At 42.0% G+C, this 25088-nt stretch overlaps 1 protein-coding gene across 17 annotated transcripts in view; it reads right to left on the bottom strand.

The window, feature by feature from the left end:
* MGA (MAX dimerization protein MGA) overlaps positions 1 to 25088 on the bottom strand; it is a 162882-nt gene that overhangs the window by 106130 nt on the left and 31664 nt on the right. For 4 of the 17 annotated variants that reach the window (XM_008952002.5, XM_008952008.5, XM_003826619.6 and 1 more), the window contains exons 1-2: positions 15259 to 23967; positions 5811 to 6941 (exon numbers count right to left, since the gene is read on the bottom strand). In XM_008952002.5, the coding sequence (XP_008950250.2) occupies positions 5811 to 6874 (1064 nt within the window). In that variant the 5' untranslated portion in view covers positions 6875 to 6941; positions 15259 to 23967. Of the gene's footprint in view, positions 1 to 5810; positions 7220 to 15258; positions 24986 to 25088 lie in introns of those variants that run through there. The other 13 variants (XM_055098656.2, XM_008952000.5, XM_055098657.2 and 10 more) reach the window with 9 other exon arrangements.

The raw sequence follows: 25088 nt of genomic DNA, 5'->3' as shown, positions 1-25088 counted from the left end.
AGAAGAAATAGGTAAACATACAAAAGGGGATGGCAAAGATGAATTTCTACTTACAGGAAATAAGCAGTCATCCATTAATGGAATTAGAAGCCCCTAAAGAGCCGGGCACAGTGGCTCACTCCCGTAATCCCAACAATTTCAGAGGCTGAGGTAGGAGGATCCTTGTAGCCAGGAGTTTGAGACGAGCCTGGCCAACATAGCAAGATCCCGTTTCTACATAAATCTTTTTTAAAAATTAACTGGGCGTGGTGGTGCATGCCTGTAGTCCCAGCTACTAGGGAGGCTGAGACAGGAGGATCAGTAAGGCCCAAGAGGTCAAGGCTACAGCAAGCCATGAACCTGCCACTGCACTCCAGCCTGGGAAACAAACAGCAAGATCCTGACTCAAAAAAAAAAGAAAGGGGGAAAAAAAAAAGCAGCAGTAGCCTCTAAAGATAGTGAAACCAGAATAGCTAAAAACAAAAAAGACAATACCACATGTGCTAACAAAGATGTAGAAGTAACAGGAAGTCTCATCATACATTTTTGGTGGAAGTATAAGCTGGTATGATCCTTTTGGAAAATTCTGGCAGTGTCTACTAAAAGTATGCCTACTGTATGACCCAGCAATTCTCCTCCTAGACATGTAACAAAAAGAAACTAGTGTGTATGTCCACCAAAGACACGTGTAAGAAAGTTCGTACTAGTTTTATTCATAACAGTCAAAAACTAGAAACAATCCAAATATACATCAATAGGAGAATAACTTAACAGATTTATGTAAGGAGGCAAAAATAATGCAGAGGTTTCCGATTTGAATGACCATCACAGCTAATGCAAAAAAAAGGGCAGGATTTAAAGTAAAAAGAAAAATTCAGCTGGAATTCTCTATAATAATGAACATTTTGATCTAGAGGTCTGGAACTAAGAAGAGAGACAAATAAGCTAGAAACATCAGTGGCTTTAAAAATATTCACTATTGGCCGGGCGCCGTGGCTCACGCCTGTAATCCCAACACTTTGGGAGGCCGAGGCGGGCGGATCAAGAGGTCAAGAGATCGAGACCATCCTGACCAACATGGTGAAACCCCGTCTCTACTAAAAATACAAAAAATAGTTGGGCGTGGTGGTATGCGTCTACAGTCCCAACTACTCAGGAGGCTGAGGCAGGAGAATCACTTGAACCCAGGAGGCGGAGGTTGCAGTGAGCCCAGATCACGCCACTACGTTTCAGCCTGGGTGACACAGCGAGACTCTGTCTAAAAAAATAAAATAAAATAAAAATAAGAATAATCACTATTAAGCTGGGCATAGTGGCTCATGCCTATAATCCTAACACTTTGGGAGGCTGAGGTGAGCAGGCCACTTGAGGTCAGGAGTTCAAGACCAGCCTGGCCAACATGCTGAAACCCCATCTCTACTGAAAATACAAAAAAATTAGTCGGGCATGGTGGTAGGCACCTGTAATCCCAGCTACCCCAGAGGCTGAGGCAGGAAAATTGCTTGAACCTGGGAGGCAGAAGTGCGGTGAGCCAAGATCGCACCACTGTATTCCAGCTGAGGCAATAGAGCCAGACTCTGTCTAAAAATAAAAATAAAAAATAATAATTGGTCGGATGTAGTGGCTCACCCCTGTAATCCAGCACTTGGGAAGCTGAGGTAGGTGGGTCACCTGAGGTCAAGAGTTCAAAACCAGCCTGGCCAACATGGCAAAAGCCCACCTCTACTAAAACTACAAAAATTAGCCGGGTGTGGCAGCATGTGCCTGTAATCCCAGCTACTCGGGAGGCTGAGGCAGGAGAATTGCTTGAACCCAAGAGGCGGAGGTTTCCGTGAGTCGAGATCGCGCCACTGCGCTTCAGCCTGGGCGACAGAGCAAGACTCCGTCTCAAAACATAACAATAATCAGTATTAGATGGGAGAAGAGGTCAAAGTCATAGATAAGACTACAAGATGGCCAGGGATGGGGTAGCTCACGCCTCTAATTCCAGCACTTTGGGAGGTTGAGGCAGGTGGATCATCTGAGGTCATGAGTTCGAGACCAGTCTGACCAACATGGTGAAACCCCATCTCTACTAAAAATACAAAACTTAGCCAGGCATGGTGGCACATGCCTGTAATCCCAGCTACTCCAGAGGCTGAGGCAGGAGAATCACTTGAACCCAGGAAGCAGAGGTTGCATTGAACCGAGATCGTACCACTGCACTCCAGCCTGGAAAACAAGAGCAAAACTCCATCTCAAAAAAAAAAAAAAAGAAAGAAAGAAAGAAAAAGACTACAACAGCTGGGCATGGTAGCTCACGCCTGTAATCCTACCACTTTGGGAAGCTGAGGCAGGAGGATCACTTGAGGCCAGGAGTTCAAGACCAGCCTGGCCAACATGGTGAAACCCCATCTCTACTAAAAATACAAAAATTAGCCAGGCATGGTGGCATGCACCTGTAATTCCAGCTAATCCAGAGGCTGAGGCACAAGAATCGCTTGAACCCAGGAGGCAGAGGTTGCAGCAAGCCAAGATCACACCACTGCACTTCAGCCTGGGCAACAGGGCAAGACTCTGTCTCAAAAAAGAAAAAAAAAGAAAGAAAGAAAAAATAAGGACTACAAGAGCATAATACTAGGAAATAACCTTCATTTAATAAATATCTGAATATATTATAATATAAGGAGTCAGTAAGAATCACTGAAAGAAGGGAAAAAATCAAGAGTTAGGAGAACCACGTGAATGGCATGGTAAAAGCCAAGGAAGCAAAAATAAGAGTTTAAAGTAGGAGAAAAATGGTCAAGCAACCGCAAATGTAGCAAATAAAGCCTGAATAAAGATCAGTGTGTTTACTAATAACATTAGCTAAAACAAAGAATGACAGAGCAATCATATATCAGTAACTGAATAGAAAATGGGAAAATAGTGTGTGTGTGTGCACACGCATGTGTATATAATTTTTTAAACCCTTAAATCAGAGGTTGGCAAATTTTTCCTGTAAAGGAACAGATAGTAAATATTTTATGCTTTACAAGCATCTATGGTCTCTGTCACATATTCTTGTATACATACTAAAATAGGCTATAGGCCAGATTTGTCCAACTCCTGCCTAAAAATAATTTCTGCTCCCATATCAAGCATTTAGAGAAAAAGTTTACATATAGCTAAATACCATTTTCACACATAAAGATAATGCTATTTCTTGGAGCATGATTCAAGTTGCTTTTCTCCCTTTAGTGACAGAGATACTATACGTTAATAAATCTGAACCACTCTCTTGATCCATTAAAATCAAAAGCTTAACCATATGTAATCCCAACAGCTGCTTTCTATAACAAAAAAATAAGCCTGGCTGGGTGTGGCAGCTCATGCCTGTAATCCCAGCACTGTGAAAGGCCAAGGCTGACAGATCGCTTCAGCTCATGAGTTTGAGACCAGCCTGGGCAACATGGCAAAACCTCGTCTCTACTAATAATACAAAAAATTAGCCAGGGATGGTGGTGCATGCCTGTAGTCCCAGCTATTCAGGAGGCTGAGGTAGGAGAATCACCCAAGTCCAGGAAGTCAGGGCTGCAGTGAGCCGTGAATGCACTACTGCACCCATTCTAAGTGACAGAGTCATACACTATCTCGAAAAACAAACAAACATACGTCTGACCCTTTCACCTACCAAAATCCTTCAGGCCCTATCCTCCAAAGGAATTTCAATAAATTCTGCATCATCCAACGGTACAATAAACTGTTTCTGGATAACAAGGGTAAAAATATAATTTGTGGTCAACTGTTTAAATCTTATTTTAATTATGTTAGATAATCAAGATGATTAAGCTGTGGCTGAAGAATCAAGTTTAAAGATGGCATCCACCAGTTGCAATTACAAACAATACCACAGCAAAAAGTATAACCTGAAAGAACCTTTCCCCTTTGACAAAAAAACCGTATGCATTGCTTGAGCAGCACTTCCTCCTGCTGCAACAATCCTTAGAAAAAGCAAAGCAATAACCAGCTCATCGACAAGACAAGGGGAACTCATGAGCACGGAGATTCCAAATTCAAAAAATAGTAGCTGTTAGTGGCCTACAATTTTAGCAAGAAAAGGAAAGTAAAGGAAATTTGTGTGCAGGGATTTCTTTACTTTTGCTGAACTTGGGTTTAAAACTCAAAATAAGGCAAGTTCAGGCCGGGCGCGGTGGCTCACATCTGTAATTCCAACACTTTGGGAGGCGGAGGCGGGTGGATCACCTGACGTCAGGAGTTTGAGACCAGCCTGGCCAACATGGTGAAACCCCATCTCTACTAAAAAATATATAAAAAATTTAGCCGGGCATGGTGGCACACACCTGCAATCCCAGCTACTTGGGAGGTTGAGGCAGGAGAATCGCTTGAACCTGGGAGCCAGAGGTTGCAGTGAGCCGAGATGACACCACTGCACTCCAGCCCGGGCGACAGGGTGAGACTTCGTCTCAAAAAAAATAAACAAACAAAAATAAGGCAAGTTCAAACAAAAAGAAAAAAACAGCATCATTCACAATAGTCAAATTCAAGTTTTGCTTTTTGGAACTTTGTGAAATCCTCCCCCCCATCTCATCCCAAATATTTTGGATTTGTGGTTAGTTGAATACACAGCTGCAGCCTCCATGGAATACTGATTGTATAGACAACTCATGATTACAGGCAACTTTCTGTATCTGAGGAGGACTGGTTCCAGGACCCTCCCCAGATACCAAAATCTGAGGATACTCAAGTCCCTTAGTTGGCCAGCTATAACTGTGGATGCAGAACCAGTAGATGTGGTGGGCCTACTGTAATTGAAGAAGGGAAGAAAAATAACGCCAAATCATAATGGAAACAAAACTTATCTATATAAGGCACAAAATGGATTCAGAGTCGTTATTTGTATCTAATATTTGTGAATTTACTGCCTGAGGGATATCCTAATCCATAAATTGCCCAACCAAAGAAGAAGCTTAAAATTATTACTTGTTAAAACAGTATTGCTTACGGCCGGGCACGGTGGCTCACGCCTGTAATCCCAGCACCTTGGGAGGCCGAGGCGGGCAGATCATGAGGTCAGGAGATCGAGACCATCCTGGCTAACACAGTGAAACCCTGTCTCTACCAAAAATATAGAAAAATTAGCCGGGCGTGGTGACGGGCGCCTGTAGTCCCAGCTACTTGGGAGGCTTAGGCAGGAGAATGGCGTGAACCCAGGAGGCGGGGCTTGCAGTGAGCGGAGATCGTGCCACTGCACTCCAGCCTGGGCGACAGAGCGAGACTCCATCTCAAAAAAAATAGTATGCTTACTCTTTCTTTAAAATTTACCTGGCATAACTGAAGCTTTGTACCCTTTGACCAACATCTTTCAGTCTCTCTCTACCCCCTGGCATCCACCATTCTACTTTCTACTTTTATGAATATTTTGCAGTATTTGTCTTTTTTTGTTTTGCCTATTTCACTTAGCATAGTATTCTCTAGGCTCATCTATGTTGTCATAATTGGTATGATTTTCTTTTTTTAATTGAGATGGAGTCTCAAATGTAGTCAGGTGTTGGTATTCTTGGGTGGTCCTGGAACCAATCCCCCAAGGATATCAAGGAACATTCTAAATACATATGAATAATTCTGATAAGTTATCCAATTTGCCTACAATTCTAGATCCTGAACCCAACTGATTCTCATTACAGAAAAATGATGTCACTTCACAGAATGTAAAAGCAGTTGTAGTATATTTTATAGTGGCTTACATTTACCAACATCTGTAGCATTCCACAGAACCAAGATGTTAAATCCAACACCTGGCCCATCTCAATCCTCCTTTTATTTCTAAGAACAGAAAAACTACTACTTACCATTCAGAAATCTCTTGCTTCAATTGAGGAACTTCACTAAGTGCTGAATCAGTATCCATGAAACCAAGAAAGTCTCGTTTTATATTAAGGGAAGTCTTCTCCAAACCCTTGCCTGATGTTTCATGACCCCTTGACAAAGGATCCAAATCACCTGGTTGTATCTCTGACCCCTGACCTTCTGTAAGACGGACCCGATGACCAGAAGAACTGGAAATATTATTCCCTTCTTGGTCAGAGCTGTTCTTTTGTTTTCCATCTCTCTGGGGCTTACTATTCAGCCCATCATCCCGAAAGCCTTTGGCAAATGGATTGTAATCTATTTTCAGCTGAGTAATCTGAATGTTCTGATAAGCTGTTACTGCAAAGAATTCAGTCTGTGGGAAGGTAAAAGTGTGGACACCAGGGCCATTTAATTGTATCACCTCCACAGCCTTTTCTGCAGGCACCAAATGAAGCCTCGGCAGGTAACGATGCATAGAGTGCAAGATGATATGCCCTTCTTGGTCCAGTGTATTGTTGGTAAGTTTGAGTTTATAGAAAGAAACTGGTTGATGCATCCAATAATGACCTGTGGAAGGAGATTCTGGATGAATAAAAACCCTCCCCAAAACATGAGGTTCAGCCTTCCCACTAGGTTCCCACCAACGACCATTCCACTTATAACGATGGTTATCCACAGGAGATATATCCATGACAAGAATATACTTCAAATTTGAATCTAAACCTGTTATCCAATAACGACAGTAAGGAAACATGCGTCTTCCTTGCTTGGTCAGAATCATCTCTGTGCTTCGATGATAGAACTCATTCCACATACTATTGTTATCGAGGGTAACAGTGATTCCACCCACAGTACAATCAGCTGGAAGGCAAATCTTCCCTTTAGATTTTACTGGTGATGACACACTACTAGCCAAAGCACAGGCATCCTGATTAGTAACCAAAATTCCTTGATCAGTTTTGCCATTTCCTGGCTGCTTTAAGATGACAAAGAAGGTAGGTGCTGCTCCTGCCACTGTTCCACCATCTTGATTAGCCAATATAATCTGCTGTTTCTCCTCCATGATTTCAGTAGGAAACACAGTAGTAAGACAACTGTAATCACCACATAGTCACAATGGCCTTCCCATCCTAAGAAACAGGCAAAAAAAAACCAAAAACAAAAAACACCCTTTAATCAAGTGAGTATTTATTTCTTGAACAAAAATACAAGAACGATTATGTTATCCCCAAAATATTCCCAAATTCTTCTAAGACTTTGCTTCTAAGCTTTTCTTTCAATCACAGTAAGAATATTTACTCTGGAATATCTAATCATTTTTTAAAGTTCATTTTAATCTAATTAGTTAAGGTGCTTATATCCTAATCCTCTAACAATTCACTATAAATACTATAATCTCACACAAAGAAACAAAAGAGTATATTCATTATAAAAAAAGTATACAAAATTAAAAAGTTAAATTTGAAGGTTATGCATTTTTAAAGCATCCTAACACTTTATGAATTTACCAGAAGATTCCTTTATATAGCAAGTTCCCCAGTGATGAGTAAATTAAATAAGTAAATTTCCATTTTCATCCCAAAGAGCTAATTATACAGAATTAGTTTTCATATGGTTCAGAAGACATGGTTCCATAAATAAGTAAAAAGCTATCTAACTTCTTAGTACACACGTTTAAAGAAGCTATGACAAATCACTGGAACTCAATGGACCTTACACTGAAATAAATTCCAGATGAATCTAATATTTAATTTTTTTATTCCTAAATCCTGAGAAAAGTTTTTTGATAAGACACAAAATCTAAAACCAGTAAGGCCAAAAAAAAAAAAAAGTGATAAATTTAATACTATATAATGCCAGGTGTGGTGGCTCACACCTGCAATCCCAGCACTTTGAGAGGCCGAGGCCAGTGGATCATTTAAAGCCAGGAATTCGAGACTAGCCTGGCCAACATGGCGAAACCCCATCTCTATTAAAAATTTAAAAATTAGCCTGGTGTGGTGGCGCACGCCTGTAGTCCCAGCTACTCAGGAGGCTGAGGCATGAGAATCACTTGATCCTAGGAGGCAGAAGGTGCACTGAGCCAAGATCACGCCACTGCACTCCAGCCTGGGTGACAGGGAAAGACTCCGTCTCAAAGAAATAAAAATAAAATAAAATTTAATATTCTGTAAATTTTTTAATCTGGCAAAATCATTTAAGCAAAATCAAAAAGCAAACTAACCAGGAAAAGGTATTTGCAACTTATAAAGAACTCCTTTCCCTAATATAAAAAGGGGGCTGGACATGGTGACTCACACCTATAATCCCAGCACTTTGGGAGGCCAAGGCAGGAGGATTGCTTGAAGTCAGGAGTCCCAGACCAGCCTGTCCAACGTAGTGAAAGTCCGTCTCTATTAAAAAATAATAGCGGCGGGGGAGCAGTGGCTCACGCCTGTAATCCAAGCACTCTGGGAGGCCAAGGAGGTCAGATCACTTGAGGTCAGGAGCTCAAGACCAGCCTGGCCAACATGGTGAAACCCTGTCTCTACTAAAAATAAAAAAATTAGCTAGGCATGGTGGTGTGCGCCCATAATCCCAGGTACTCGGGAGGCTAAGACAAGAGAATTGCTTGAACCCAGGAGGTGGAGTTGCAGCGAGCCAAGATGGCACCACTGCTCTTCAGCCTGGGTGACAGAGCGAGACTCTGACTCAAAAAAAAAAAAAAAATACATTAACAGTAATAATAATTTTTAAAGGCTTCCTACAAATCAACAAGACCAAATACCTAACAGAAAAATGAGTAAAGGATAATAAACGCAAATGGCTATGAATATGTACATAGTTAAGAGGAAAGCAAATTAAAGTCATCTTGAGATACTGTTTTTTTACTTATCAGACTGGCAAAAATCAAAGCCTGGTAGTGCTGGAAAGGGTTAGGTCAACCAGCATTCTCCCCTAAGCAGTTACTGGGAGTATAAAATAATAGAATCTCTATGAGAGGGCAACTTGAAAATATCAAAAGTACAAATCCATATATCATCCTATGACAAAGAATTTTTTCCAGGACTTTAAGTTTTCTTAATTCACTGTTAAAACCCACTATAGGACTTTATTTTAAATACATACACCTGTGATAAATGATATCTATACAAGATTATCCCCTGCATTCCCACTTATAACAGCAAAAGACTAGACAGGAAGAGAGAAGTCCTTAAAATGGTAAAACAAATGATGACACATCCATGGAGTGGAATGTTAACAGTCATAAAAGAGAATGTATAAGCTTAATGAATGCATGCAAAAAGTATCTACAAGATATATTAAGCGTAAAATGTTCAGAAGAGTTGTAAATTATGCCACACATCTTTTAAAAGTTTTTTATTGTACCTCTTAAACTTCAGACAGGGAGAACACGTGCAGGTTTGTTTACATGAGTCTACTGCATAATATAAGGTTTGGGCTTCTAATGATCCCATCATCCAAGCAGTGAATATAGTACCTGACAGGTAGTTTTTCAACCCTTGTAAAAGATTTTCCCTTTTTAAAATCAAAGAAATAGACAGTATTTCGGTCTTTAAAATAAATAAAAAGCCAAAGAATGAAAAAGAACATGTACATATTTGCTTTACACAGACTATCTCTGGAAAGACAGAAAAGAAAACAGTAGTATTGGTCATATCCAAGGAAAACTTGATGACTTGGAAAAGATACCCTTTTACACTTTCTAAATTTTGTGCCTTGTGAACACACAACCTTTAAAAACTAAAACATAGGCCAGGTGGGCAGGTGCAGTGGCTCACACCTGTAATTCCATCACTTTAGGAGGCCCATGTGGGAGTAACGTTTGAGGTCAAGAGTTCAAGACCAGCCTGGTCAAAATAGCCAGTCAGTCTCTACCAAAAAAAAAAAAAAAAAAAAAAAAAAAAGCAGGTATGGTGGCCAGGAGGCTGAGGCAGGAGGACACCTTCAGCAGCCCTGGAAGTTCAGGTTGCAGTGAGCCATAACCATATCACTGCACTCCAGCCTAGGAGACAGAGTGAGACCCCGTCTCTTCAAAAAAATAAAAAATAAAGTTAAAATTAGTTAATTATTAAAGGTTATAAAGAAAAAGGTCACATATATTGTATGATTCCATTTATATGAGATGTCCAACACAGGCAAATCTAGAGAAACAAAGTAGATTAGTGGTTTCAGGGGAAGGGGTAACTGGGACTAACTGCTAATGGGTGTGGGATTTCTTTTTGGTGTATACTTTAAAATGATGAATTATATGTTATGTGAATTATATCTCAATAAAAAGTTATAATAAAGAAATGAGGCCGGCCATGGTGGCTCATGCCTATAATGCCAGCACTTTGGGAGGCTGAGGCAGGAGGATCGCTTGAGCCCAGGAGTTTGAGACCAACCTGGAAAACACAGTGAGACTCCATCTCTACAATGGTGTGTAGCTGTAGTCCCAGCTACTTGAGTGGCTGGGGTGAGAGGATCCCTTGAGCCTGGGGGTGGGGAGGCCAAGGCTGCAGTGAGCTGTGATGGTGCCACTGCACGCCAGTCTAGATGACAGAGTGAGACCCTGTCTCAAAAAAAAAAAAACCAAAACGAAATCTGATTGCTAAAATCAACCGAACTCATATGCTAAATTAAAGCTACAGCTTCCAGTTTTTATACAAAAAGAAAGATGCTACATCACCACCACTCCTGTGTAAGTGGGTCAGTAATCTTAATCAAATTCAGCCACTTATTAGTCTTCTTCATTATAATTAAAAAGTATTTTACCTTTCATCAGAGCTAATGATGAGCAGCAAAAGCACCTAATCTGAATTTTACCTCTTCTTACAAGATTGGTCATACAGCTCCAAAGCTTAAAATATCTGTTAGTCTATAGATAATAGATATTTTTAAAATCAAGACTTCAAAAGGTTTACTATTGTTTCCTATTATGACTAGAGATAAAAATAGAAATTCACTTCCCAACACTAAAGCACTAATATCAGGAAAGGTCAGGAACAACAACAACAAAAAATCTCTCCTCTGATGTGAAGTTTATTTTTAAAAGACAGATAAAATTTACAGTGATTCTTTTCAAAAGCTGCCTCAAGCTTTTACCTATGAAGTTGATTGGTTTTCTAAAACTAACACACTTAGGCGATACCTATCAGAGACTGACAAAACAAAACTAAACGGAAGTCACAAATAAGGTAAAATATTAAAGCTTAAAGAACTGGCAAAAAAAAAATACCTCTACAATGATGTATAATTCAAACAATGCAAACTCCTAGCTTGTACTTATTAATTCATAAACTTCAAGGTTTTATTACAAATCACCAACTATTTTTGTGAATAAGTATGCAAAACATCCTTTGTGTGTATGTGTTCCACGTGAGCACAACATCCTTAGGTGCATTTAATATGACTAAGGCAGCAAAGAAGTATATGAAAAAAAATTTAGTTATCCCAAACCTATAAATTACATGAGAAGGTGCCGAATTTCTTAAACATTATCTTTCTATAAACTAAAATTTTGGTTTTCAGATCATTACCGGTAAAACCAAGACAGAGAAGTTTTAACCAATTCTTTAAAAATTACTGTCTTTTAAAGATTAATCTATGAAATGTCAAAGATGCAGTTGACAAAAACCCAGTTTGGTGAAAATCAGACTGCACTTGAAGTAAATTTTACACTAACTTTATATACACACACTGAGTTTTTCTTTCTGCCGAAGCAAAATATTAGTGCAGAGAAGTCATATCAACCTATTTCAACTTTGTGCACAGGCATATAATTAAAAAATGTAAAAATGTGCCTGAAGACAGGAAAACAAACTTTCTGACTTATGATTTGTATAAGGCCGGTTTTTTAACTCCACTAATCAAATTAATCCATTAGTTGATGAAAATGCATTGAATTAAAGACCTAATTTATGACTAAAACCATCTCTATCTTGAGCCATAACAGCTACTGGTTTAAGAACATGGAATGAAATTCTTATTCTACATCAATCTAGGCACAGATTCCACTTCGCTATAAGCATATGCCTAGGTTTGGAGCTACCATATGAATTTTCTTTTTTTTCTAAGATAAATATTGTAAAACATTTGAATTTTCTAATCAAAGGGCAGTCAATTAAGGATATTCAGCTGTTTCAGACACACCAAGACCACTCTAAAGTCTACTTAAGCCAACCGCAAAACTCAAATGTACTTTAGAAAGGGGTAGGGTAGGCCGGGAGCGGTGGCTCGCGCTTGTAATCCCAGCACTTTGAGGGGCTGAGGCGGGCGAATCACCTGATGTCAGGAGTTCAAGATCAGCCTGGCCAACAAGACAAAACCCTCTCTCTACAAAAAATACAAAAAATTAGCCGGGCGTCGTGTTGCGCACCTGTAGTCCCAGCTAGTCGGGAGGATGAGGCACGAGGTTGCAATGAGCCGAGATAGCACCACTACACTCTAGCCTTGGAGATAGAGTGAGACTCGGTCTCAAAATAATAATAATAACAACAACAATAATGATAATAATAAAGAAAAGAAAAGGGTAGGCTACTCATGAAGAAATAAATCTTCTAGCAACATCCTAAAAATACTCTGGGAAACTAAAAGCTTTAATGAAAACCAGAATTTTGGTATATATATACCTTAACATTCAAAAACTTTCAATTCGGCTTTTCAACATCAAATTTTTTTTTAAATCTAGATAAAATAGCTACAATAAAAAGCCAACAAAATAAGGTGTGGAGGGGAAAATTCAGTAACACTCTGAAATGTCACACCAGAAGACATATACACACACAAAAGCTATCATAGAAAACATTTTTTAGGTAAGTAATCTAACAAGTTCCATAAATTGTTACAATTTCAGACTCCCTATTTTAATGTCTTTTCACCAGTGACCTCTTTGGGAAATGTTTATCTACTAAAGCAATGATCCTCATACAACTCACAAAATACACTAGTTTTACTAGATAGTTTCCTAATTCAATGATTAATTTACTGTGCTCAACCCCAAAAATTAGTCACACAAAATCAAAATTCCAAGTCAATACCATTATTTAAAAACACAAATATTCAAATGCTAAGCAACACATTCTGAACGTATTCCAAATTGCTACAAACTTCTACAACCTTTCATACAATAAATACAGTAGTATGGCAGGCACCAAGATGTTAGTATATTCCTTAATATAATCCTTCACTATAAGAATATGGTTAAATTACATTTGTGAAACTCAAATTTCAAGAGAACAGGTTCACTCAGATTTCAGTATTTACCAATAAACACTGGGTCAAGAAATTTTAAGTTTCTTAAAAACAGAATGTGGATATAAATATAATAAAATGAAAGCAAATGGTGGCAAAGACAGTAAAATAGCCAACTATTAATACTTTCTTAATCGCTCTTAACCATCATTTGCTTATTTTTACTAATTTAATAAATGGTACTTGCCATTTATTAAGAACTACTCACTTCGGAACAGACAATATCCTGGGCATTTTATCGTCACAACCTTATAGGGCAAATGTCAAAATATTATCTGAAACACTTTTAGGTTTTAAGGCACAGAATTGCACCTGCGTAAGAGAGTACTGCCTCCTTCTCTTCCCAGATATCATTTGTTACTGCTAGCCGCAGGAGTATTTTTTATTCCTAAGAATGGACCCTAACTACAACTCAGGGCCAGAAAGCTGACAGGTCTCTAGCAGTTGGGTAAGCAAAATTTGAAGAACTTTTAAGGCAGAAACTGGCAGTAGTCAAACTTGAAGTAAGTATGCCAAGGTACCCAGGGCACTGAATTTCCTCAAGTCTTTAGCCTGTGTTTTCTGTAAAGTGGACCTAACCCACTTAACCCACACAAACGCTAGAAACAACCGTTGGCGGCAAGAAACACTAGCGCTGTTCCGATACGCAGGAAAGTAAAAGGCTCGGTCTCACTGCCTTCCCCGAGAGGAGCAGACGCCGTCGACTATTAATGACCCACAAACCGCCGCTTTTCAACTGCAAAGGACAGCTGGCCAAGAACCACGTGAAAAAATGCCGCAAGGAAAGCTCTTCCGGGGAAGAGTCCCGACAGATCACGTGCCGCCGGCCGGAACCCGATGATCGCTCTGCGGGACCCAGCCGCGTTCTGTTACCTTGGAGACTACAGAACCAGCCACCAGACCCTCCCCTGCCAACCCCCTTCCCAGCAGCCGTCACGCCGCCCCCAGGCACTTTCCCTGCAGCCTAGCCGCGGCATCGTGCCCAAAAAGAACGAACAGAGCAAGCAGTTAACCAGGGACTCAGCCGCATAAGCCTGGCAAGCTCTACAACAACACGCGCGGGTGGGCTCGAGACTTCTCATGATCCACGTGTTTGCTCCGGCGAGGCGAACCTTGGGAAAGTTATCTTCCCAATAAAAGAGTGCACTTTGGTTTCTCGTGTTGGTCTGCCATCAGTAACCCCTCCTTTCAGACCTCATTTACCCGTTCCTGCTTCCACCCCGGCCAGAGGAAGAAGGCATTCCCAGGGTTCGAAAGGCAAGGCAAAAATCTGTACAGCAAGACACTACCACTTTTGCACTCCCGACCCAGTCTGAAACGATCCCTAGTTTCTCCATATTCTTCTGACACATAGATTCCTCAACTTTGGCTACTGGAGCTTTGGGGGGGCGGAGGGGGGGGTGATGTTAATGTCCCAGATACCTTGCACTGAGGGCAGAGACCTACTTGACCATTTAACAGAAACGGGAAACCCCATAAACAGAACTAGGTAAAAGGCTGCCCCACAGAGGAAAAAAGAAAATAACACCTGCTCTTCCCACCTGTTTTCCCCTCCCTCATTTCTGCACTTACACACCACCGGTCCTTTGTTTACCAAGTCCCCACTCCTACAGCTCACTTCCTCGCCCTCCTTTATTAAACTTGACGTCCTGCCTCAAACAATTTGGCCGGAAATTACTTGTTAGAAAAGACGTTTGCACAGGTGTCAAAACGCTGCGCCAAGTTCCTCAGAAAAGCGACGCCGACACCGTTTCCCTTGGAGTTCTAGAACCACGAGACCTAAGCTCTAAACTGAAAAGCGTGTAAGCGTGGCTCTCGACCTAGAGCCCGGCGCCGGGCGAGAAGTCCTCACGCGGACCGTACCACGCGGAGCGGCACCCCACACACGCGAGGGCAGGGCCGAGCCATGGGCGCTTCTCACCCCTCCCGCCTCGTGGCCGCTCTCTCTGGCGTCGATGTTCCCAGTTAGGTAGCTGAGCGACGCGGAAGTGAGGCCGGGGACGCGCGCGAGGTGACATGCGCAGCCTCGCTCAGGGACCACAGGGGCGCGCCAAAGGCGGCCCCGCGCAAGGCCCGGCCTGGCGAGGGCGTGCGAAGCTCTCTCAGCGGAACGTTTCTCACGCCGTTCAAATACACAAGAGCTTCAAACTCTCGAAAAACTCCAATCGGGCCAGTACTAAGCGATGCCCTCCACCCAGGCCCGAGAGTTACCGTGCGGGGCGTGGCCGGCCTCACCCGGAGTCCTTCACATCCCGCTGGGGGCGGGTTATTCTGTTCGGTTCGCACACCGTGTGTCCGCTCCAGCTGAAGAGCCTGCGCGCGCGCACCGGACGTCCACGTCACCGCGCACGCGCTCCTACCCGCTCAGAGCCCGCCGCGCAGGCGCAAAAGGAGACGCGAGCAGCACCTCCCTGACCCCTCCCCCAACACCAGGAGTCCAAACGGCCCCAGAGCAGCAGCAAGACCCTTGGGACCCGCCCCCAGAGTGGAAGCCGCTGCTTTTCCGGGTTCCTGCAACCCAGAAAAGCCTACTGAAGGTTCTAGAACCAAGAAAGGCGAGGCAGGAGGGAGGCACCTAAACTCCTCAGGCTTGCACACGAAGCCTTCGTGGAAACTGTGAAACCAATGCTCGGCGGGCCTTTCTCAACTGTGCCTTTCACCCTTTCCCTAGGGCTCCTCGCCGGCCCCGCCCCGGCCGCGCCCAGCCCCACCCACACGGGGCTCCGCAGACCCCCAACCTCCACAAGCCCGTCAAATGAATCTGAGGTCTTCCTCCCCGGAGTACCGGGGCTTGGACAGCTCCAGAGCATTGGGAAACCTTGAAGCCAAAGACCTTGAGAGACGGATGGTCGAGTTTACAACATCCACAACCGAAGACGACTAGGAAAATGGGGAGGAGACCGAAAGACTCAGTGCGCAGTTGGAAAGCGAAGAGTTGCCACTAAATTGCCGGATATAAAGATGAAAGATATCTTGATAAAACAGGGAAACGATGCAGGAGTGTGTTATCTAAGCTTTAGTGCCTTGATCCTGTGCATTCAATTTTTGTTTCTTCAAGACATTTAAGCTATGAGGTGCAAAGAAAGTATTACTGAATATCTATTATGTGTAAGGCAGTTGCTGAAGTAAATCAATGGACAGTATTTCTCCTAACCTTCAAAAAGTAGTTTTCTTTCTCCTTCTCTACTCCTTACCAGCTGTTCTTTCTTCTGTGCTCCTGACACCAGTAAAAAGGAAGCGTAGTTTCTTAAAAGGCAAAAAAGAAGTAGGGAGTAGGAGAGCAGATTTTGTGGTCAATGATCCAAAACTGCCTTCTTTGATAAGAATTAGCAAGCACTGAGAACCTACTACGTGACATGCTAGGTGACAATACAAAACACTATGAAGGAGAATGAGAAGACTAAGGAAGGAGTCAACAGAAGGAGGCTTATCCAACACTACTGATCTGACCTACTTTTTACTTAGGAAGGTCATATTTCTCTACACTTTGCTCTTCCTGAGGAGATATACAACAACATGGACAGAAACTGCTGGAATAGTCTGAACTAGAAAACGTGTAGGCTACTTTAGAGACTTCTGAAGGCATTCTGAAACCCCAAGTCAGGCACGGTCAGCAAGAGCATTCAAGATCCTAGGCAAAATTGAAAAGTAACAGTTTAACACCTTCCTCCTCTTCCCTGAACCCAAGAACTTCTTTCCTACAAGCTGCCCTGTCAGAATCTCCCACCTTACCAAGAATGCCTTCCTCTCAAGGATCTGAGGTTTCCTCATAAAAATTTTCCATTTTCTGGGGAAGAAGTAAATTTATGTTGATTTAGCATTAAAATATATGATCATAGGGTGTGAATGACTGGTTAACAACCATGCATCCCCAAAGAGACAAGTTAACCCAAATGATCTCTCTAACTGGGGGATCTGTGAGGACAACTTGGGAAGAAGGGGAATGGAGATTCTCTTTTGGTACTCCTTTCCTACACCAGGCAAACATATAACTAAATACTAGATACTTTAAAAAAACAAAAACAAACAAAAAAAAAACAACGCTGAACTTTGAAGATTCAGTACTACAGATCTCGGTGGGAGAGGAAAACTATCCATAGTTTTTCAAAGTGGAGTCCGCCTAACCTAGAGAGGTCGGGAGATGTCAAGAATCTGAGGGTCCTATGAGAACTTTTAAGTGTTTTTAGATGATATTCTAAAAATAATCATACCACCACACACATTTCAGGGATCCAGTTTGGATTTACCATCATGCAGGTACCAAGTAACCACTTGTTTTTCTTTTTTATTTTTTGTTTGCTTTGAGTAACCACTTAAATGGTTACATTCAACTTTTAATGCAGCATTCTCATACTAAAGTTCTTGGTTGTATACTTTGGATAATGTAAGAAATTTCCTCCTTTAAAAGGCATCCATATATAACCGAAGGTTTAAGAATGCCAAGCTAACTGCTAAAGTGATGCTCCTAAGTTCCACCTTTTTCAGTTATCATAGCTCAACTTATTGGTCCAGCCTAACACAAAAGTCTTTGCCTTGATTTTCCTAGGCTGCACATTCAAGTAGATTTTTCTGAATATTAAGGGGGAAACAAACAAAAAACTAGAGAGAATGCATGCAATTAAACAGTCTGGCCTAGAATGTACACAGTTTTGATCCTAGATTGTTCTATAAACACATAGGCACTATCTCATTTACATGCACACTTTTCCTATTCAGCAAATATCTGAGTGCCTACTATATGCTGAGGATAGGGGAAAGGCTGGCACCTCATGCACTTTTCAGATGTCTACAGCAGAACCCCAAAGATTGGCACAACTTAAGTAACAGAATCCACCAAGACAAACTTCCTCATCCAATCTATTCAGATCCAATCCTTTCAGTTCTGATTTCTAAAACATCCTCTGTCAACTGACAAAAAGACCTCACTCTTCAGATGAAACCACTACCATGAACAAACTCCTGGACTATGGCCTTGTTTAAAATATCAATATAATAAAGAACATTCATAAAATAAGGGCTACATACAGACTGAGTTGCAAAAGATGCTTGGTTTTTTTTTGTTTTGTTTTGTTTTTACAAAAAGTCCTTCGGCCAGGTGCGGTGGCTCAGTCCTGTAATCCTAGCACTTTGGGAGTCCAAGGCAGGCAGATTGCCTAAGGTCAGGGGTTCAAGACCAGTCTGGCCAACATGGTGAAACCCCGTCTCTACTAAAAATATAAAAAAATTAGCCGGGCATGGTGGCGTACGCCCATAATCCCAGCCACACGGGAGGCTAAGGCAAGGGAATTGCTTGAACAAGGGAGGTGGAGGTTGCAGTGAGCCGAGATCGCGCCACCGCACTCCAGCCTGAACAACAGAGCAAGGCTCCATCTCAAAAAAAAAAAAAAAAAAAAAAAAAAAAGGGCCTTCACTAGCCAACCTGAAAATTCAGGTCCTAGGCAGAGGGTAAAAAGAGAATCATAGACAACTCCATCCTTGCCCACCATTTAGTACTACAGCTGAAATCAAGTCATGCTGGGGGGCAAAGTATGATTGCCACCAATATCTGTAATGAAGGAATTAAGGAATTAAAAATTAACAATTTAAGGAATTAAAAATGGCAAGATATCTGCCTTCAAGGAGCTAATAATGTACCCAAAGAGGAACTTTTAAGACTTTCTGGGCTGGGCGCAGTGGTTCACGCCTGTAATCCCAGCACTTTGGGAGGCAGAGGCAGAAGGCAGGTGGATCGCATGAACCCAGGAGTTCAAAACCAGCCTGGACAACATAGTGAGAACCCATCTCTGCAAAATATTAAAAAATTAGCCAAGTGTGGTGGTGCCTGCAGTCCCAGCTACTCAGGAGGCTGAAGTGAGAGAAATGCTTGACCACAGGAGGTCGAGGCTACAGTGAGCTGTGATTGTGCCACTGCACTCCAGTCTGGGCAACAGTGAGACCTACCCCCCAACCCTGTCTCTTAAAGAAAGAAAAGAGTTTCTTAATCAGCATAGTAATATGATTAAAAGCATGTTTTGGAAAATGCTAAGAGAAGGGAGGATGAAAAGAAGGACAGAAATGTTACGGAATATAATCAACATTCATTAAGAAACACCCACTGGCTCATGCCTGTAATCCCAGAACTTTGGGAGGCTGAGGTGGGACGGACTGTTTGAGCTCAGGAGTTCGAGAGCAGCCTGGGCAACATGGCAAGACCCTGTCTCTACCAAAAATAAAATAAAAATAAAAATAAATAGCTGGGCCTGGTGGTGTGCATCTGCGGTCCCAGCTACCCAGGAGGGTGAGGTGGGAGGACTGTTTAAGCCCAGGGGGCAGAGGTTGCAGTGAGTCAAGATCATGCCACTGCACTCCAGCCTGGGTGTCAGAGTGAGAGAGAGAGAGAGAGAGAGAGAAGAGAGGAGAGGGAGAGAGAGAAAGAAACACCATTCCTCCTTGCTGCCCCACATCTCAAGCCCACATAACCACGTTCCTCACCCTTGCCTAAGAAGATTGCCCCAGATGCCTCCAGCCTAACTCTATTCACCCTTCATACTTAAGTTTAAGCGTATTTTCTTTAAGACGCTTGCCCTAACCCTCATGATCAGGTAAGGTCTTCCAGTTATATGCTCTCATAGTACCCTGTATTTCTTTACAGCATTTACCACAACTGTGTTAATTATTTTTAAAACCAAGTATTAATATGTCTTCCGCATTAGACCATTAGCTCCACTCTATTCCACTGCTGATCACAATGCCTGGGATAGGGTGGACACATATTTGTTGAATAAATAAATAGAAAACCACAGATCCTCATTTTTTAGGCAAGTCTAAATATCAAATACTGATTCAGTGTCCAACAATGTGAGGTTTGGAAAACAGGGTCATAATACATACTGAAGTTATATTACGCAGTTATATCCCTGGCTTTGGCAAACATTTCCCAAAGGGGTAGAGTTGTGATTTTAAAAAACTAGCACCCAGTGACTTTTATCCCAAATTATTTATCTTTAGGGGAATAGATAAATGTTGACAGGGCAGATACTTGAGGAGATACAAATATTTTTCTAGGAAAGTCTTATTGACTGCCCATTGACTGGATACAGTCTGCCCTCTGTATCTGTGGGTTCCACATCCACACATTAAACCAATCGTGGATCAAAAATATGTGGAAAAAATAAAACAAATAAATGACAATACAACAAAATAAAAAAAAGTATAACTATTTACAAAGCATTTAAATTATACTAGGTATTATAAGTAAAGATGATTTAAAGTATACGGGAAAAGCCAGACACGGTGGCTCACGCCTGTAATCTCAACACTTTGGGAGGCCAAGGTGGACGGATCACTTGAGGTCAGGAGTTCGAGATCAGCCTTGCCAACACAGCAAGGCTCCACTAAAAATACAAAAATTAGCCAGGCATGGTGGCACATGCCTGTAATCCCAGCTACTTGGGAGGCTGAGGCACAAGAATTGCTTGAACTCAGGAGGCGGAGGTTGCAGTTAGCTGACATCCTGCCACTGCACTCCAGCCTGGGTGAAAGAGCAAGACTGTCTCAAAAAAAAAAAAAAAAGTAAATTAAAAAAATAAAGTATATGGGAGGATGTACATGGGTTACATGCAAATACCATGCCATTTTATAGAAGAGACTTGAGCATCTGAGGATTTGGGTATCCTGCGGGGGGCGGGATCTTGGAACCAATCCCCCACAGATACTGAGGGACAAATGTATTACCTAGAAAATCAACAAAAACAAACAGATCCTTAGAATAAATTGGAAAAAATGTTATGACACCATCTGGCAATAGAAGCAACAAGCTGTAATGGAGACTACCATCTGTTATATATTCATCTACAAGAAAAAATAGCAAATATATTAAAGAAAGGACACTTTAGTAACAGTGAATTTGTTTTACTAAATTCTAAAGGGAAAATGTCAGTCAGGCACAGTGGCTCGGGCCTGTAATCCCAGTACTTTGGGAGGAGGAGGTGGAAGGAACGCTTGAGCCCAAGAGTTTGAGACCAGCCTGGATAACATAGTGAGACTCCATCTTTATTTAAAAGATGGCACAGTGGCTCATGCCTGTAATCTCAGCACTTTGGAATTAGGCAAAAATCAAGAAGAAGCCTATAAGAGAAAAATATACTGGAAAATTGTTTACAAATGCATATGAAAGAAGCCATCCTTCCTTTACATGAAGGGCAATACTGCCTCAGGGAAAAGAGCTATGGTGATCAACGCAGGAATTCCCCAACTATTGGACATCACAGACCAGCAAGATATCCCAAAAAAGTATTTAGAGGACCATCATAAGGTGAACAAAATTTATCTTACAAAACATCCATCATCTATTATTACTATGATTTTTTTTTTAAAAAGTTCATTTTCAGATTAAAAACCACTAGAAAGAACATCTCATTATAATAGTCTTTTTAATACACTTAGATAGATGAAAAATTCACTACATTGTCCTTATTCTGTGATATACCACTGAAAACTTCTTTGCAGACAGGTATTTAGAAATAACTGATCAGCCGTACAGCAGCCTCCCTAGATAGCTAAGATTTGATGTTCACAGAAAAAAATACATACAACAGGACTGTGATGGAGTATAAGTCACTTTGCCAAGAAGTCAAGAGTCAGCTTCTCCTCATCAGTAACAATACAGAAGAAGAGGATATTAGCCAAGAGACATCTCAGTTGAGACCAAAGGACAGCCACAAGATTAAGAAGCTACTTTGGGAATCAGGGTGGGGGAGACACTGAAAACAGGAAATGCTTTACGGTGGGGCAAGATCCTGGAACTTTGGTAACGGTACAGAACAGTGTAGTGAAACCAAGGTCAGACAGACCCACCCAATCACCACATAACTAGGAAAAACTGTGGAACACATGGTGGCAAAGGAAGAGGCAGGTTAAGTTACACTTAGTTTAAACTAAGCTCCAGGCATATCACTTATATGAGGAAAAAAGGTGGGGGAAACTTGTTTTATTTGAAAAGTAAACCAAAAGGGGTTTTTTTTTTCTTTTTTTTTTTTAAGAGATGGGGTCTCACTCTGTCTCCCAGGCTGGATGGAGTGCAGTGGTATGATCACGGCTCACTGCACCTTGAACCTCCTGGGCTCAAGTGATGCTCCTTCCTCAGCCTCCTGAGTAGCTGGGATTATAGGCCACGCCACCACAACTGGCTAATATATATTTTTTTTAACGTAGAGATGGGGTCTTGCTAGGTTGGATTTTAAATATTACTTCAAAATATTTTATAATCTTGACCTTTACTAAAATTGTTAGCTGTGATCTAACCACTGGAAGGCAGGGAACACCTATTTTTTGTGTGGGTTTTTTTGTTTGTTTGTTTGTTTGTTGTTTTTTGTTGTTTTTTTTTTTTGAGATGGAGTCTCGCTCTGTCACCCAGGCTGGAGTGCAATGGCATGATCTTGGCTCACTGCAACCTTGGCCTCCCGGGTTCAAGCAATTCTCCTGCCTCAGCCTCTCCAGTAGCTGAGATTACAGGCGCCCACCACCACACCCTGCTAATTTTTTTGTATATTTAGTAGAGATGGGGTTTAGCCATCTTGGCCAGGCTGGTCTCGAACTCCTGACCTCAGGTGATCCACCTGCCTCGACCTCCCAAAGTGCTGGGATTACAGGCGTCAGCCACCACGCCCAGCTATGCCTGTTTTAAAAAGAGGTAAAAGCTGTATGGAAATAGAGAACATAAAGATTATTCAAAGCAACTTGAATGTGGTGCAAATTATATGTATATAGATTATAAATTGTAGCAATTATACAGAGGCAGTATTTTTCATCTCATGACTAGTTCCACTCTACATTCTTGAGGTTCTCTATCCTTATTAGCATAAGTAAATAAGGCTACAATGAGTTAAACGAATATTTATTAAGCATCAACTATGTGCTAAGCCCTAAAACTGGGGAAAATGAATAAATAAAAACAAGTCCCCTGGGGAAAATGAATAAATAAAAACAAATCCCCTCAAAAAGCTCAAGCTCTGATTGAAAAGACAGAATAATCATATTGAAAAACTGTAGTTGGTAGTGTAGAAAAACCTCTGGAACACTATAGAAACATACAAAACCTACAAAGGGTATAAGTCCCAGCACTTTGGTAGGCCAAGACAGGAGGATTACTTGAGGCCAGAAGCTAGAGACCAGCCTGGCAACATAGTGAGACCTCGTCTCTCAAAAAAAAAAAAAATTTTTAATTAGCTGAGTGTGGTGGTGCATGCCTATAGTCCTAGCTACTCAGAGGCTGAGGTGGGAGGATCATTTGAGCCCAGAAGTTTGACGCTTCAGTGAACTATGACTGCACCACTACACTCTAGCCTAGGCATCAGAGCGAAAGGCGGGGAAAGGAGAGGGGAGAGGGGAGAAGGGAGAGGGAAGAGGAGAGAAGGGAGAGGTGAAAGAGGAGAGGGGAGGAGAGGGCAGAGGGGAGGGGAGGAAATAAGAGGGGAAAGAGGAGGCCAGGCACGATGGCTCACGCCTGTAATCCCAGCACTTTGGGAGGCTGAGGCGGGTGGATCACGAGCTCAGGAGATTGAGACCATCCTGGCTAACACATGAAACCCCATCTCTACTAAAAATACAATAAAAAAAAAAAAAAAATTAGCCGGGCGTGGTGGCAGGTGCCTGTAGTCCCAGCTACTCAGGAGGCTGAGGCAGGAGAATGGCGTGAACCCAAGAGGAGGAGCTTGCAGTGAGCCAAGATCGCACCACTGCACTCCAGTCTGGGTGACAGAGCAAGAGACTCCGTCTCAAAAAAAAAAAAAAAAAAAAAAAGGTGGGGGGAAGAGGAGGGGGGGGAGGGAGAGGAAGGAGTGGAGAAGGGAAAGGGAGGGGAGAGGGAGACAGGAGCGGAGAGAAGAGGGGAGAGAAGAGGGGAAAAGAGGGGAGAGGAGAGGGGGAGGGGAGAGGAGAAGGGAAAGGAAGAGGAGGGGGGAGAGGAGAGAAGAGGGGAAAGGAGACGGGGAGGGGAGAGGAGGAGGAGAAAGAGGGGAAGGGGAGAAGAGAAGGGGAAGGGGTAAGAGGGGAAAGGGGGAATGGGGAGGAGAAGGGGGAAGGGAGAGGAGAGGGGAGAGGAGAGGGGAAAAGGGAAAGGAAGGAGGAAAGGAGAAGAGGAGAGGGAAGGGGAAGGAAGGGGAAGAAGGACAGGGAAGGAAGGGGAAAGGGAAGAAAAAAAAGAAAGGGGACTTTTCTTTACGAAGAAGAGGAGACTTTTCAGCTGACTCTTGAAGGAGAAATAAAATTAGAAAGTGGAGGAAGACATTGCAATCAGTGGCTATGTAGTCAATGAACTACAATAAATTATCCAGAATTTGGAGATAGGGCTGCCTTTATAAGAGTAAAACACTGAAGATCAAAACAAGAGACAAAATTAAAACGAAGTAAGATCAGTAAACTTATCTCATAAGTACTATGGTCTGAATCTGTCCCCAGAAAGTTCCTGCATTGGAAACTTAATTTCTAACACAACAGTTGGGAGGTGGGGCCTAGTAAGGAGTGACTGGGTCATGAGGTCAGGGCCCTCATGAATGGATTAATGTTGCTATCACAGGAGTGGGTTAGTTATCTCAAGAGTGGGTTGTTATAAAGTCAGTCCTGCCCCGGTGTCCCCCTCTATCTCACATGCTCCCTTCTGCCTTCCACCATATGATGACCCTCATCAGATCCCAGTGCCATACTCTTGGACTTCCCAGCCTCCAGAACTGTGAGCCAAATAAACCTCTATTGTTTATAAACTACCCACTCTGTGGTATCCTGTTATAGCAGAACAAAATGGACTAAGACCAGATGAAAATAACCTAGGTTACTTGGAAATGGGCTTCTATATTTGGAAAATATTTATCCAATCTACAAGTCCATGATGTTCATGATACATATTCACTCTTTTGAACATTTAGATCCCTACTCTGCACTATCAAATATTTATAAGAGGTATACAAAAGAAAAACTATAGGGCCAGGTACAGTGTCTCACGCCTGTAATCTCAGCACTTTTGGAGGCTAAGAGAAGCAGATCACTTGAGGTCAGGAGTTTGAGAC

Source organism: Pan paniscus, chromosome 16, assembly GCF_029289425.2.
Source record: "Pan paniscus chromosome 16, NHGRI_mPanPan1-v2.0_pri, whole genome shotgun sequence".
Lineage (NCBI taxonomy): Eukaryota > Metazoa > Chordata > Mammalia > Primates > Hominidae > Pan > Pan paniscus.
This window is presented reverse-complemented; position numbering and strand designations above follow the sequence as displayed.